Source organism: Thalia democratica, chromosome 4, assembly GCF_965202585.1.
Source record: "Thalia democratica chromosome 4, ktThaDemo2.hap1.1, whole genome shotgun sequence".
Classification (NCBI taxonomy): domain Eukaryota; kingdom Metazoa; phylum Chordata; class Thaliacea; order Salpida; family Salpidae; genus Thalia; species Thalia democratica.
The window spans coordinates 4,841,027-4,856,037 of NC_139168.1; the positions used below are offsets into that span (position 1 = coordinate 4,841,027).

Genomic DNA, 15,011 nt, shown 5'->3' on the forward strand with positions numbered 1-15,011 from the left:
TAGCGGATGTCCAGCACTTTGTTTGTATGGTTCGTTCATAGGAAATATGCACACTAGGGTTGCCTTTTCGACCTTAAAAACTTGAATGTCAGCATTGATGAGTAGGAGAAGCTTGCTATTGACCGAAGAAAACGAATTCATTATAAGCAACCGAAGACTAAGAAATGATAATCAGAATTAGTTGTTGTTTAATTTTTAATTAACTCCTTATTTAGAATTTTTTATACCACTTTTTTTTTCTACGTTTTGAATGTAGTTTAGTTTTTTTTTAGGACAACACGCATACTCGACTTCGGATGAGATCGGGACTATTGTATTAAAATATAATAATGTTGTTCCTATGTTTTAAACTAATCATACAGTTCTGTAAAGTCTTACTAGTGTTACTTTATTTATAGTATTATTTCCATATAAATCTTTATAACTGTGTTTTCAAATTATTAAAGAGTAGCTACCTTAGTTTTTGATAATCTAACTTGAATTTGTACTTATTCCTTTTTTATCTTTAAAACAAAGCTCAGTAAAACGTAAAAAAAAATTCGAGATGAATAAGTATAATGTAACTTTTATGAAAACCGCTCAGGATACTATTTAGTTGTCGTCTTATAAACTGATGAGCAATTAATAAATTTTCGCATTTAACAAGTTTAGTTTACAGTTTTAATTTAACCTGGTGTTGGCAGATGTTTCAAGAAATTTATTATAAATGAGATTCAACTAATAAAACTGTAAATCATAAAACAGTTGTGAGAAAAAAACTATTAAAAAAAACTTTAAATTATACATAGAATGTCAATTTCCTGATCTACGTATCAGCAGCAGGAAGGTGGCTGAGATAGTCCCCTGCACTCAGTATTTATATAGCTCAGGGTTTCCCAAACTTTTGTTTCAAATGGACCCCTTCAAAGAAACTAAATTAGCTATGGCCCCCTTCAACAAGACTACTCAAAAAACTACTATCAAAAACACCTTTTTTTCGCTCTTCATCAACATCTCCAGAATATTTAGTGTAAGTTTCAAGTTATGACCTCATGCCCCCTCCCTTTGCTGCTCTTAGCCCGCTGATTACCTGTCATGGCCCTCTAAGTACACTTTGGGAGACCCTGAAATAGCTGAACATGTCCTTCGCAAAGTTACAACAAGCGATTTTGACTGATTTTTATTGTTTCCTTATCTGAACTTTTATTAAAAAGGCATCAGTATTTGCAGCGTCTCATTCTAGGATTTTCCCTTAACAACAAATACAACTTGATATTCCTTTACATTGTTATTCGCTGATTTTAATACGCATTATGTATTATAAACAATATTACTACTTCTTTAGAAAACAAGTCGTGAATTTCTAATACTTTTTAAATTCTTAGACTTATTTAATATAACGATAATATCTATTGAACTAAGCAACAAAAGTTTACTAGACTAAAACTTAAACATATAAGTTTACTATTAGTCGCAGCGCAGTTTCAACTAATTAAAAGTTAAAGATTTATATTTTAAATTAGATCAAAATTTATAGAGTTGAAAATTATTTATATTTTAAATTTTACATCAAGTGTAAATTTAGTTTAACAACTATTAAAGTATTTATTGCGTAAGAGATATAAGCTTACCTTAAAGTTATAGTTTAATTAAGTTGAATGAATATTAACTTCTACATGTCAATTAAATTGCTAAGCTTTAACTTGTTGAAAAAATTACAAGACGAAAAAACAAAGTATAGTTTTGGAAAATTTGTTTTAAAGACACAAGAAAATATCTTAATTAACTAAGTCAACAGCAACTCCTAATTGCAAAAACTATCTACTAACTTGTTAGGATAAAAAGATTAAATAAAAAATATATTTTCTTAGTCGTCTTAAAAATAAAAGTTTGTTAAAATATTAATAAAAGAAAGACGGCCAAAAAATAGTTTCCTAGCTTTAATAGCTACTTGCCAAAAAATTAAGTATAAGCCCTATTTTAACTATTTTGAACCCTTTATGCGTTTATTATACTCGTAATGTTTTAAACTTTTAATATTATTTTCTGTTAAGCTAAAAAACTAAACGTTAATTTGTAATTTAACATTAAAAGCCATTAAACACTTATGATGCTCTCTGAGCTACTAGCGTCTCTAATTCCCTTGAAATTGCCTCTGTAACATGCTTGGCAACTTTGACAGGAGCTAGATTCACGTTCGCTTCGGGGCATTCCCCGGTTGTGCTAGTAACTTTGCGACCGGGTGCAGACCGGGCTTTAAGGTCATTTAAAGTGGTTTCAATGTCGTCTCAGTGAACGAAATTTTAAAAACTAACTTCAACTAGAGATACTGTTTGAATTGTAACTCATTATTTACAAGTATGACAAAATAACTGCTTTAACATTAATTACTTAAGTGAATTGACAAAACAATACTTGTGCTTCACCGGTTAAGAGTGATATTCAGTCTTCTCCGATGATCGTTGTTCGAAGATTTTCTGCTGATCACGCATCGTTGCATTGGTAGCTTGAATCGTGAAGTGCGGCAGATAAATACAGTTGACACAAAGTAAGAATATACACTGTTTTAAGCCTTGCTCAACAAAGAGTCAGTTGGAATGTCATAACTGGTAGTGGGTTGTAGAAGTTATTATATCAAGCAACATATTTCTATAAATTCTAAACTCAATGGCACGTTAAAAATTAATGTCGACTTATAAGCCCCGATGCTTGCAAACTACAAGCTAAATGGCACGCTAACGACTCAACTCGAAGTATGCGCCCCGACGACGTTGCTAAAGTAGAGTCACCAGCAAGGCTTGCAAACAACTTTGCCGGAAAGTTTGCAATCACTACTTGTGACGTAATAAAGCCTCAGACAACACTTGATCGGCGTTGTGAGTAAGACGAATGATTGGAAACTGGCGTGGTGTGCTTCATGTCAAACGAAAAAATGCCTTCCCTCTCTCATTCGCTCGGCTGCTTACATACGTCATATCTCGTTTACTCGAGCTATATTTCTAGTATGTATTTTATTTTTAAGGGTTGTTTACAGGTTTATAAATGTTTTTTTATGTTTCGGTTTTCGTTAAGACTTAATAAACATTAGAAAGCTTAAACAACAACTTGTACTTTATTATTTGTTTATACCGGATAAGTTTTTGTTTCAATTATATTCGCGGGCCGCACACCTATATATAAAATGCTCGCCGGCCGCAGATTTACTATTTGATGGCCGCAATTCGCATGCGGGTCACTAGTTGCCGGCCACTGATTTACTTTGTATCATAAAATTTACAAACTGATATAAACTTTAGTAAAACATTCTAGAAATCAACCACATCGAATCGCTTTATCCCGTTTGTTTTCTTTCGGTAGTCGTCTAGTAATCCTGTCACTTTCTTTAATTTTAAAACTGATTTTTGAAAAATTTATGGCCAAAATGAGTAGCGATTATCATATTGGGGAAGAAAAAATTATTTAAAAGTTTCAATAATTTTTCAAAGATTGGGTGGAGAAAAATTTTTAACAATTGCGAATAATACTGTATAAGATAGATTTTAACTGGTTTACTCTACTTCGGTATCTTAAGTTTGAGCCTTCTTTTAAGATTTTGTATCAATCTATAACCATGATCGCATAGGTAGCAAAAGTTTCTTTGATTTCAACAGAACTTTTTTTAAGTATTATTTTAGATAAACACTGGTATTAAAAAAAAGATAAGTTATCACAATGGCCTTATTGATTTTAATAAACTTGACGTTTTTTTATTACTTTTTATTTTAATTCATCGCCTATTTAACCAAGATTTAGTATGTTTGCACTAAATAATAATACAACAGAATGAAGTCATTTAACATGTTTATTTAATATAGACAGCAAAATATTCATAGTTTTTTTTTTAAGCACAAACAGAATAATATAAGTTACACATTACAAGAGAGAACAAAAAAAAGTAATTATCCAAATAAATGGATTATATTTACTAACTTGCGCATATTTTCCTTCAAATGCTCTCCTAACGACGTTTGGAAAAACTTTTTGAAGTTTGCACGAAGTTTTGGCCAATATGTGGAGGTTAAATGTGAAAAATGGCAAAAAACAGTAAAAAAAGTCAAGCAAATCTGGGACAGGAAATTGCCAAGAAAGCGAACTGACCCGCGAGTAATAGAATAAACCAAAGAGCAAATAAATTTTACCAGAAGGTAAAAACCAAACATGCGCGCTACAGTGTTTCTATTGCCTTTTACTTCGAAGAGATCACAGTAGCATTCGCCTCGGAGCCTTGAAAGTTTCTCGAAAGTCCTCTGATCTTCACGAATTTCGTTTTTGAGTAAGTAGTCATCAATGTGGTATAATAACTCTTTACATCTGAGTTCCACTTCTTCCTTGTGTTTATCTTCATCATCTTCACCTGTTGATAGTAGTAAAAATTAACACTTTTAAATCTTGATTATAATATTTGTTTTCTAATCACTGACTTTAGATGTTTATGTTTTTTTTTAATGTTAAAAGAACATCAAAATCTTTAAAAAATATTCAAAATTATTTAGAGTTTAAAATTTTAACGTCAGTATAGTTTAGATATAGAAAAATATTATGTTGTTTTTTACTAAACTAAACTCAAGAAGCTTACCAGATCTTACACGTCTCAATGATTCTTGTTTCATTTTGATGTAAGGCTTGAGCATAAGACCAAACCCTTCACTGTTTAGGGACTTTCCCAGTTTTAAAACTTCCTCCCAGCATCGGATGGCGTCAGAGCATTTGTTCTGATCGAAGAAATCTTGAGCGTCTTTTATCAACTTAATATGAGTCATACTTTTTGTGTTAAATAGCTGAAATTATTAACAGGTAATAATACATTAATGAAAGTAACACAAACATTTTTTATTCAGCAACCATGTCAATTTAGTATAAAATGATAATTTTTGGATGTTATGACTAGTATCGTTGTGTTTTACATAATAGAAACCTTTGCTAATATTTGTCCCTAAACAACAAAAACTTGTAAAACTATCTAACAACAACTATTTGTACTTTTATCTTACTAACAGTTGAAATTTATTGTAACGCCTTTATAAACAGACATGCAGTCAACAAAAGGTATTTAAACTTTATCATTTATAATACAATTAAAGTTTGTATTTTAACTCAATTAACAATGTTGTTTCGAATACTTATACTTCTTTTACTTTAACGTTTTAAAACTTATATAGTTTATATCCAGGTAAATGTTGTGGCTGTATCAATTAAATTAAAACAGACTTAATAGATTTATTGGCGTGTTAAACACAAACAGCTCTTGCCTTTTGTCAAAAAGATGTGCAAAATAAATCTACTTTTTATTGTTTAAATTCTTGCTGATTATGGAAGCAAAAATTTATCTTGGTTTTCAAAAACTTGCTTAAGCTACATTTATCTAGCCCAAGTCAGCCTGAGTTTAAGATAAGTTAAAATCAATAGACAATCTGAAAAAAAATATCATTTAGGCTTAAAAAACTATCCATTTGTAGTAATAATATAAAAATTAGTACCTAAAAGTTAGATAAAAATACTCTTAATTGATAAAATCTAACTTAAGATTTTGAAAATAAAATTAACAAGCCAAGGTCAGATACTGTTTTTTAATTAAACATATTGCACAAAATCTTAATATTAAACTATTAAAAATTATCAAGGCAAAAACTTAAATGGTAAAAACAGAAATTATAACTAATGAATTTAGTTTAATGTTTATATCCTGATATTTGGCTATTGTTCTTTTACTTTGAAACAAGTAAAGAAATTGTATAAAAAAGTATTTTATACAAGAATATTAATGAGATGTAGCAATAAGAATCAAGAAAAGTTTTCACTATATTTATTTGACATAAACCCACAAAATAAATAAAAATATTTCTTTGATTTATCAACAGTTAACTCTTAAACCTTTCAAACAACTTATCTAACCCTAAACCTACCTTGCTTAAAAGTTTTACTACTCCAAGTTATTTTTGACTAAAAGATGTTTCCTCTAGCTCTTTAAATTACCAGTGTTATCATTAGATTTCTTCAACTAATATACAATTCTTTTACCTAATAATTCCTGATTACATTACTAATCAGTATATTTAACGGTAGTTGATTTTTAGCGTTTTTTATCTTAATCATTGAACTTTTAGAAGCAAAAAAATAACCTATTTTTTAAACCATGTAATATGTGCTAAAGTTAACCAGAATGGTTTTTATCAGTTTCTACTTCTAAAAGAAAGTATTAAAATTAAAATACATATACTGTACATCTACTAGAATTCACAGAAGTTTAAAAAAAGTGCATTATACTAGCTTAAGAATTTGATAACTTTAAACATATAATGAGTTTTGCACAAAAACTTAAAATGAGATTATTTTTTGAAACTTGCTTATATAATTCAAAAGGTACAACTTTGCATTCATTTTTCTAAATTAAATACAATTTTATGTGTTTGTCTTTATAAAATTAAGATAAAAGTTTCTCCGTTGTTTGAATAATTGTTAGATTGTGTGTTTGAACATTCTGTTTATTTAGTTGAATGTTTTTAACAGTTAGTATTTAAACAAAAACATTTTGAGCTTTAAAAAGTTTAAAGCTAAAAAAACAAGGTTTTAAAGTTATTAGTAAGAACTTATTTTAATATAACAAAAGATCAATTTTTTAAAGTGTTTTTCATAAAACAATTTTAAAACAAATACTTTAAAAAACATAAGAAAGTTAGGTATACCAGATAAAAATACCACCTCAGCATTTTAAACTTTAAAATATTGTAAAAAGCTTGTTGAAAACTCCAAAATAATTGTAGATATTGAAATATATAAAATTTAACAACAAAATCTCGATGTTTATGACTTTTTTACAGTAAAGAAAGAGTAATTCAAATTTGAAACGTTTAAATATTTTAACTTAAATTACTTTGATTTAACAAAATAAAAATCCCTTTTTATTATTATCTTAGTTTTATTTCGCACAATAAAAACAAAATGTATTTAGACAAAGTGAATATAGCAGCAGTTTAAAACTAAGTTGCTGTTTTATGTATATTAACTTGTTTGTTTAAAGATGTTAACTAAAAACAATAACATGATAATTAAATATAACAAAACGTAAGTAGCTTGTTTTTGCTTCAACTTTGAAAGCTTGTACTTATAAATACATTTTCTTGTTGTAGTTTACTGAACGACTAAAAAACGCTTAAAATATTTGGTCCTAGGACCTGGTGTACGAAAAAACATTTTGTTTATCGAGTCGCAGGCCACTTGTATACATTTTAATGTCTTGTCCAGGAGAGCATTTAGACCTAGTATCTGTGTTTTTAACTCTTATTTGTTTTTGTTTTATTATAAAATTTCTTTTAAGTAAACTTTTTGACTTGAATTGATTTAAATATTCCAAATATGTTATAAGTATTTTCTTATAAAAAGTTGTTTAATAGTCATACAATAATTTAATTTATTTATTTCTACAGCACTTAATAAACACCACAAATTATAAAAATCAACAAAATACTTAAATTTTTGCTATATCCAGCCCAATTGTAGAGAAAGTTAATAACAATTAAGATATTAAGAAATTTATTATATTAGTTTTAAATTTAGTAGTTCGAAAATATGTTATTTGATATTTGTTAATCAGTGTTTCAATACATTGTTTGAGTAAATTTTTGCTTTAATTTTCCACATTTGTTGTGTATAATCTATATACTATTCAGAACAGTAGTGGAACAAAAGATTGAACAATTAATCAACCCAATGTATTAAGACAATGATTTACAAGTAAAAACAAATATATATGACTTTTCAAATAAGTTTTAGCCATTTTTAAATAAAGTTATTGCTTATATCTTTCAAGTTACTCTTAATTACATTTTATCAAAATGGGTTTAGTTATTAGTTGAGGTATTTGTACCAAGTTTTAAACTTATTTATATGTAATATTTAACTTACATAATGATAATTTCATATTTTAATAAACTTTATATAAAATTATAAAAATAAAATAAGAATTCCGTTTTTTTAAATAGTTCAAATATATAAACAAAATCTTATGTATCCAAATATTTTTAACTATAAAAAAGTCAAGAATTTTAAAGAATTTTTGTCATTTATTGCAATGTAAAAATGTTTGAATTGAAAAACACTATAGGTTTTTAGACGTTATTCAAAGACAATCAATGTTAATAATAGTAGTTTGTTTAGTTGTTTAAAGTTTTAGTAGTATCATATTAGAAAAACTTATTTTGCTTCTTTTTCATAGAACGATAACTTCCGATAACGGTTTTTATTAAGTATAAAGTTTTTCGATGTTCTAAATAGTTTTATAGTTTAAATATTACTTTAAAGCTTCACAAATACATTTTTAGGTAACATAGGTCTGATGCAGATTAAAAGAATAAGTAATTCAAATACCAACCTTAAGCATTTTATTTCCTTTTTTAAATTTCAATGTATACAATATTTATTTAAAAAACTTTTTTAGTACATACCTTATACGAAATTAGTTTATTTAGATTGTATAAAAAAGCTTCAAATCATATCATTATTATATCATTATTTACATTGATTCACAGTTTAGGATTAAAAGCATTGTTATTCGATCACAAAATGAAGTCGCATGTTTTGTTGCTGCTTCTACTCATCGCAACAGCACTTGGAAGTCCAACAAGTCGGATGCAGGAGTTTTCCAGGCATGACAGAATATCCGGGCTTCCAGGCGTCACTCAAATGCCCCGGTTCAGAATGTACTCTGGTTACCTGGACAGCGGTGATGGAGACCAGTTGTTTTACTGGTAGTTATCTACATTTCATTATTATTAAAATTTTGAAGTTAGAAAGTAGAAAAAAAAAATAACTGAGTGAAATTGGTTTAAAACTGCTTATTTTCTTTGTACTTGTCCATTTAAACAACAAACAAGATCAAAACAAAAGTACTTATTTCAGTTAAGTAAGGCAAATAATAGAAAAATTAAAGTGACATTAAGTATTAGTTTTTATATTATTCTACAAGTCACAAGTTATTAACAAACATATAAAGCGAGAAAATTGGCTTGAATTAACAAAATCACATTGTAACAATCAATTATGACATCTTGAATAAGAGAGCTTGTAACAATCAATTATGACGTCATACAGGTTAAACGAAGCGGACAATGGAAGTGACGAGAGACTTATTTTGTGGCTGAACGGTGGACCCGGATGTAGCTCCTTGTACGGCCTCATGAAAGAACATGGACCGTTCAATGTCAGTGTAATTTTTTTAATTAACGGCCTTAATTTAAAAAAAGAATATGAAGTCAAAACTTATCAGTAAAAATTCTTATTTTTCTTTAAATAAACAACCATTAAGTTATCCGCTTTTATACTTTTTTTCTAACAGTCTTTTCTACTTTTAAATTTTAAAACAGAATATAACTAGCAAGATATATGCTATATAACATAGTTGTTCACTTAATAACAACTTATATAGCTTGCCGTTTTGATAAATTTTACAGTACAACCCACAAACGAAATCATTGGAACCAAACAAGCACAGTTGGAACCGGTTGGGTGCCACCCTGTATTTGGATTCCCCCGTCGGCACCGGTTTCTCGTACACGAAAGGAAACACATCAGCTTCCGATCTCAATGATGAGAGGGTTACTGTATTGTATATTTTTGTATAGAGCTGTAAAGATAGGTATTTTAGAAGTATAATAAAAACTTTACATGGTAATTTATTAAAAATCGTTTTTATACACCTTTGAATATTTACTTACATGATTGGTTTAATAAAATTATTTAAAAATCGACAACAGCTTTAGTTATTAATTAAGATTATTTTCAAATGAAAAACGGTTGAAACACTAATCCTTTTACGTGATTATGTGAGAAAACTTGTCACTTTAATCTCAACATTAAGTTAATGTGAGTCAATTCACCTAACAGACAGCGAAGTCAACATTGAAAGCTCTCAAGCACTTTTTCACGCTTTACCCGACATTTCAAAATGCCGAATTTTACTTGGGCGGTGAGAGTTATGCCGGTATTTACCTGCCTATGCTGGCTGCTGAAATATTAAAAGAAAACGGAACTATAGCAAAAAATTTAAAGGTAAAATGTTTTGAGTATACTGTTGTTAGACTGTTTGGTATGACTTTAATAAAAAGAATGTTAAGAGGTTGTATAATAACTGTTGCAATAGTCTAAAGGTGTAGATTCTTAATTTTGTTCAACTATCTTTATTTAAATAAATTATGTTAATAAGGTTAAATGACAGCTGTATGTATCGCTTTTCCTCAAACAAAAGCCAAAAAATAATCCTTTAAAAATAGGCAAAGATTGTTTAGAAAGTGGTAGTTTTTTCTTCAAACACTAAAAATATATATATAAATATATCGCACAATAAGTTAAATCTCAATTATTAACTAACAATAACAGCAAATAATAAAACAAAACATTAACTTCATTCAGGGCCTTCTACTCGGAAACCCGTATTTGAGTGAGGAGGTCACGGCGAATTCGCATGTGGAGTACTTGTACGGGCACGGGTTCATTGGTAGGCCGCTTTACGAGAAACTGAAGAGTTGCAGGTCGGAAGAAAATCAACGCGGCTGTGATAAAGCAGTAAGTTTGTTGTATATATATATATATATATATATATGTATAAATAATTTATTAGAAAAATTCGATTTAAAATGTTCCAGTACATACGTTTCATAAAAACAAAAAAGATTATTTTTCATCTTCAGCTTGTTCAATTTAAAATAAAAAGTATTTTAATATATGTATTTACTACTGTACTCTCATTTGTGTTTTTGCTTTTAAGTCAAACAGCAGATGATTGTTGCAATATGATACGTAAAAAATTCGTATAAAACGTTTAAACGATAAACATATGTCTTTTGATAAGAACTTTTTTCTGTTTGATTTTATCGACTGATAAAACTTTTTAAATATTTTAAAAAGTTTAAAGTAATAATTAACACAAGTAATATCTTAAAAAATACATTTTAGATATAATTCAGTTATAGTTTCATCATTCGCTTGAAAAAATGTCAAACTTTTTTTTAGTATCTTGATAATATTTTAGTGATTTCAACTTAAAACAAAAGTAAAGTAAACTCATTGTAGATTTTAAACTTTTTTTTAACTAAATACTAAACGTATTTTTTGTCACATTTTATATTTTAAATAGGAAAATAAATTGAGGAAGCTTTTCAATGATAAATCCCTTCCGGTTTACAACATTGTAAAAGACAGTGCATGCAAGGTAGAACCTAAAAAACCATGGTATCGTACGGTTTGTTTTATTAATTTTTTATATAAATAACTTGTTTAATTTTCACTTCTATTTTTTTATAATTAATTGATGTGCATTTTATGTTTAATATTTTGGTGAATCAATTATTGGTTTGACACGATAAATGGCAACCATATATTATATATAAAAACACAAAACTATAAAGTTAAAGTTATAAGTTATAAATAAAGTAGATTATAGTTATTTTATTCAAAACTAAAAAAAATTGTGTACGACTTTAACTTTTTAGTAAACCTTTAATCTAAAAAAAAAGATAGTTGTGTTTAAAATAAAAATTGTTTTTGGAAAACTTAGAAATATTTTGCTTTTAAGACCGATCATGTTCACGAAGATTATGCATTTAACTCAACGGATTATAATTCAATATCTGATTACAATTCAACATCTGACTACAATGCAATATCTGGTTACAATTCAGTATCTGGTTACAATTCAACATCTGACTACAATTCAACATCTGACTACAATGCAATATCTGGTTACAATTCAGTATCTGACTACAATTCAATATTTAATTACAATTTAACATCTGATTACAATGCAATATCTGATTACAATTCAACATCTGGCTACAATCCAACATCTCGTTATAATTTACCGGATTATATTGGCAACCAAGATTATGAAGAAGAAGAATTTAAAAATTATGTGGAAAAGGAATTGTCATTACTTGAAATTCTAAGTTTTCTTGACAACTTCAAAATAGAAAAACCAGTAAGATAATTTAAGAATATCTTCCTTAAAATATTTTAACCTTTTTTTAAAGTTTACTAACATTAGTGCTTCTAGCACTTAAGTTTTTATAACTTTCTTCATTTCATAATTTTTCTTTCGATTTGTAGTTTTTGTACAAAGCATTTCTAGCTGTCTAAAACTGACAGAAAGATATTTTTTAGCTGATAATATATAATATTACTTTCGTTGCAAAAAAGATTCTTTCCTAGAATTTTTTTGATGTTATAATGATCAATAACATTTAACAATGTATTTCTTGAGACTTGCTTGTATATACACAAATAACTTCAACTAGGCACTGACCGTTGAGAACATAAACAACGGAATGATATTTAAAGCAAGTTTTTTGGAGAAGTTAGAACAAATAGATGAAACAAATGGAACCGAAGTACGAATAAAAAACTACGTGAATGAACTCATCAATATGTATGTAAGTACTTAAGTTTTACTAAAAAATTTTGGGTTAAAACGATAATTTTTTTAGTTATAATACGTATTTATTCTAAAATATAGTAAATTTAAGTACACGAGACAAATATTATTCTAAAGTTCTTATCTGTTCTTAGCGTTTTGCTGTGCGAAACGAATACGATTGAAAAATTCTATTTTATTTTGGCAAAAGGCTTTATTTTGAAACTTACCCTAGATATTCTGAAGTTGATGATGAAGTCTAAAAAAAATTTTGGGCGTACTTAAGGGTAGTGTTTTGAGAAATTTTATTAGAGGGGAAATGTTTTTTTTTTTAATTTTTCCTAGGGGACACTACAAAAAAATGCTTGGGAAACCCTGCTCTAGTTGTTGTTGTATGCCATAAATTTAGAACTTTATTACCAATAACTTTTTATTATAAAAACAGGAAAAACCCTACTGCCGCTTTGCAGATGTAAAATACAGCGACTATTTTCAACGTGAAGACGTTAAAAAATCAATTCACGCCAAAAACATTGAATACAAAGAGTGCAAGTTAGTAAGAAAAACATTTAATATAAATTATGTATATATGGTTAGCACTAAGATATTTTTTTAAGCAGACATAATACTTTATCAGAACTTGACTTATACTTTGTTTGCAATAATTTTAAATTTTCTAGTCAAAAGACTTAGCCAAACGAGTAAAACTGAATAGATTTTCTGTTATTTTTTTGCTTTTTTTACAGTAATCATATCATTTAGAACTACGAGAAAACAGTCTCAGATGTTTCAGATCAGATAAAAGCCATCAATAAAGCTGTTAGTTAAACTAAAATAATTTAATGAAACTTTAAATCAAAAAACATTGCTAAATGTCTGATTTCATTATTTTGAAAATTTTTGAGTTTTACAAACTATTTTTGAAATTAGAATAACTAAAACTCTAAATTAAAGTTTTTTAGTCGCAACATTTACTTTTATTAATACATAAAATTACTTTGTTTATTTAGGGAATTGGTGTTCTTCTTTATTTTGGTGATCTTGACTTGGTGTGTCCATTTTTGTCTGGTGAAAGTTTTATATTGAAAACTGGAATAAAAGTTAGTTTTATTTAAAGCTTTTGTAAAATAATAATATAAATGTCAGTAACTTCATTTTAAAAACAACGTTAACCTGTTGATTAAAGAATAAATACTTTATAAACTTAAGTTCTATAATGTACGAATTAACTGTTATTGTCATTAAATATCTTGTATTAAAACAAGTAATGCTAAATTTTAAAAAAAATTCTGCTTTTATAAATGCTTGTTATCTACTTCTTTGCTTTGTATTATTTTTCTTTTATTATTTATTTTTACTTTACACTTTTATTTGTTTACAATCCTCAAGCTTATGTACTTAAACTGATTGAGTAGCAAGCAACCGTTAAAAAACTCTGAGTTAGCACTACTTTTATATAAAAATTATTTTCCTACTGTTATTCTTCTGTGTTCAATTTTATCACATATTAATTTTTACCTCGAATTTGTGTAAATATAGAGATTTGATATAAATTACAAGTCAACTTAACAAAAAAGTTCATGACCAAAACTTTATATAAAAAAAATTGTACAGAGAACAGAAGACAGGTCACCATGGTATGTGAAGAAAGATAAGTATCAGTACGTAGCAGGATTCCTTGAAAAATTTGACAATCTTTGGTTCGCAACTGTTAAGGTATAAACTAAGTTTAAAACTTTAAAGTAATAAATAAATCTGTAAGCACACTACATAAGTAGGTAAAACACACTTTTTATTTTGATTTGAGCTTTAATAGTTATAATAAATAGTTTACAAAACTTTCGGTAAAAACAAATGAATACAAATTGTTAACATTCACACTTGCTAGAAGAATTATCTTATTTTTTTAATCTATAAAAGCTAATAAAATTTCTGTAAGCTTTTTAAAAAAATGTAGCTTATATAAAAAATTGTAGTTTTAGTTTTAAAGTTTATATTTAAAAATTGCAATGTTTTGTTGTTTAACTTTAAGATTTGTAATAAACTAGTTTACCAATGTGTCCAAACTCTAAATATTCACAGGGCGCAGGCCATATGGCTCCAGCAGAAAAACCTTATCAAACATTCCAACTTGTAAGAAGATTTATTTCGAAATTAATGTAGTTGAAAATACCAGAAAGATTATCCTGATTTACACTTTGTACTTGAAATTAGTTATTTAGTTTTGACAATAAACTTTTATATCTAAAGTTAAAATATTTAATACTAAATGAAAGTTTGTAAAAATACATTTTTACAAACTGTTTTTTTTTTTGTTTAAATGTTATAAGTTTGTTGCTTCAAAACTTATTGTTACTTATCTTTTCAGTTAAAAATAAAGTTCAGTTAAGCTGTATTGATTAAGAGCAAACTTTTGCATACATATTTTTGTGTAAAGTTTAACACAACGTGTACATTATTCTCTTTTTTTAATAATTTTTATAAGCTTATGAATAAACTTTAATATTGTTGTTAATGATTATCAATACTTTGATGAATTTACATTATATGAATATGAAATATGCAATAAAATTAAAATTGTAGTTATACTTTT

General features: G+C 27.3%; 1 protein-coding gene across 1 annotated transcript; it reads left to right on the forward strand.

Annotated features, from left to right (window-relative positions):
- Nucleotides 1-8,577: 8,577 nt before the first annotated feature.
- LOC145835207 (lysosomal protective protein-like) lies at nucleotides 8,578-14,581 on the forward strand. The gene is made up of 12 exons (XM_082942770.1): nucleotides 8,578-8,762; nucleotides 9,106-9,214; nucleotides 9,465-9,608; nucleotides 9,898-10,062; nucleotides 10,423-10,575; nucleotides 11,147-11,251; nucleotides 11,585-11,986; nucleotides 12,303-12,437; nucleotides 12,864-12,974; nucleotides 13,181-13,237; nucleotides 14,033-14,134; nucleotides 14,501-14,581. The coding sequence occupies exons 1-12, from the start codon at nucleotides 8,578-8,580 to the stop codon at nucleotides 14,579-14,581; spliced, it is 1,749 nt and encodes a 582-aa protein (XP_082798896.1).
- The last annotated feature ends 430 nt before the right edge of the window (nucleotides 14,582-15,011 follow it).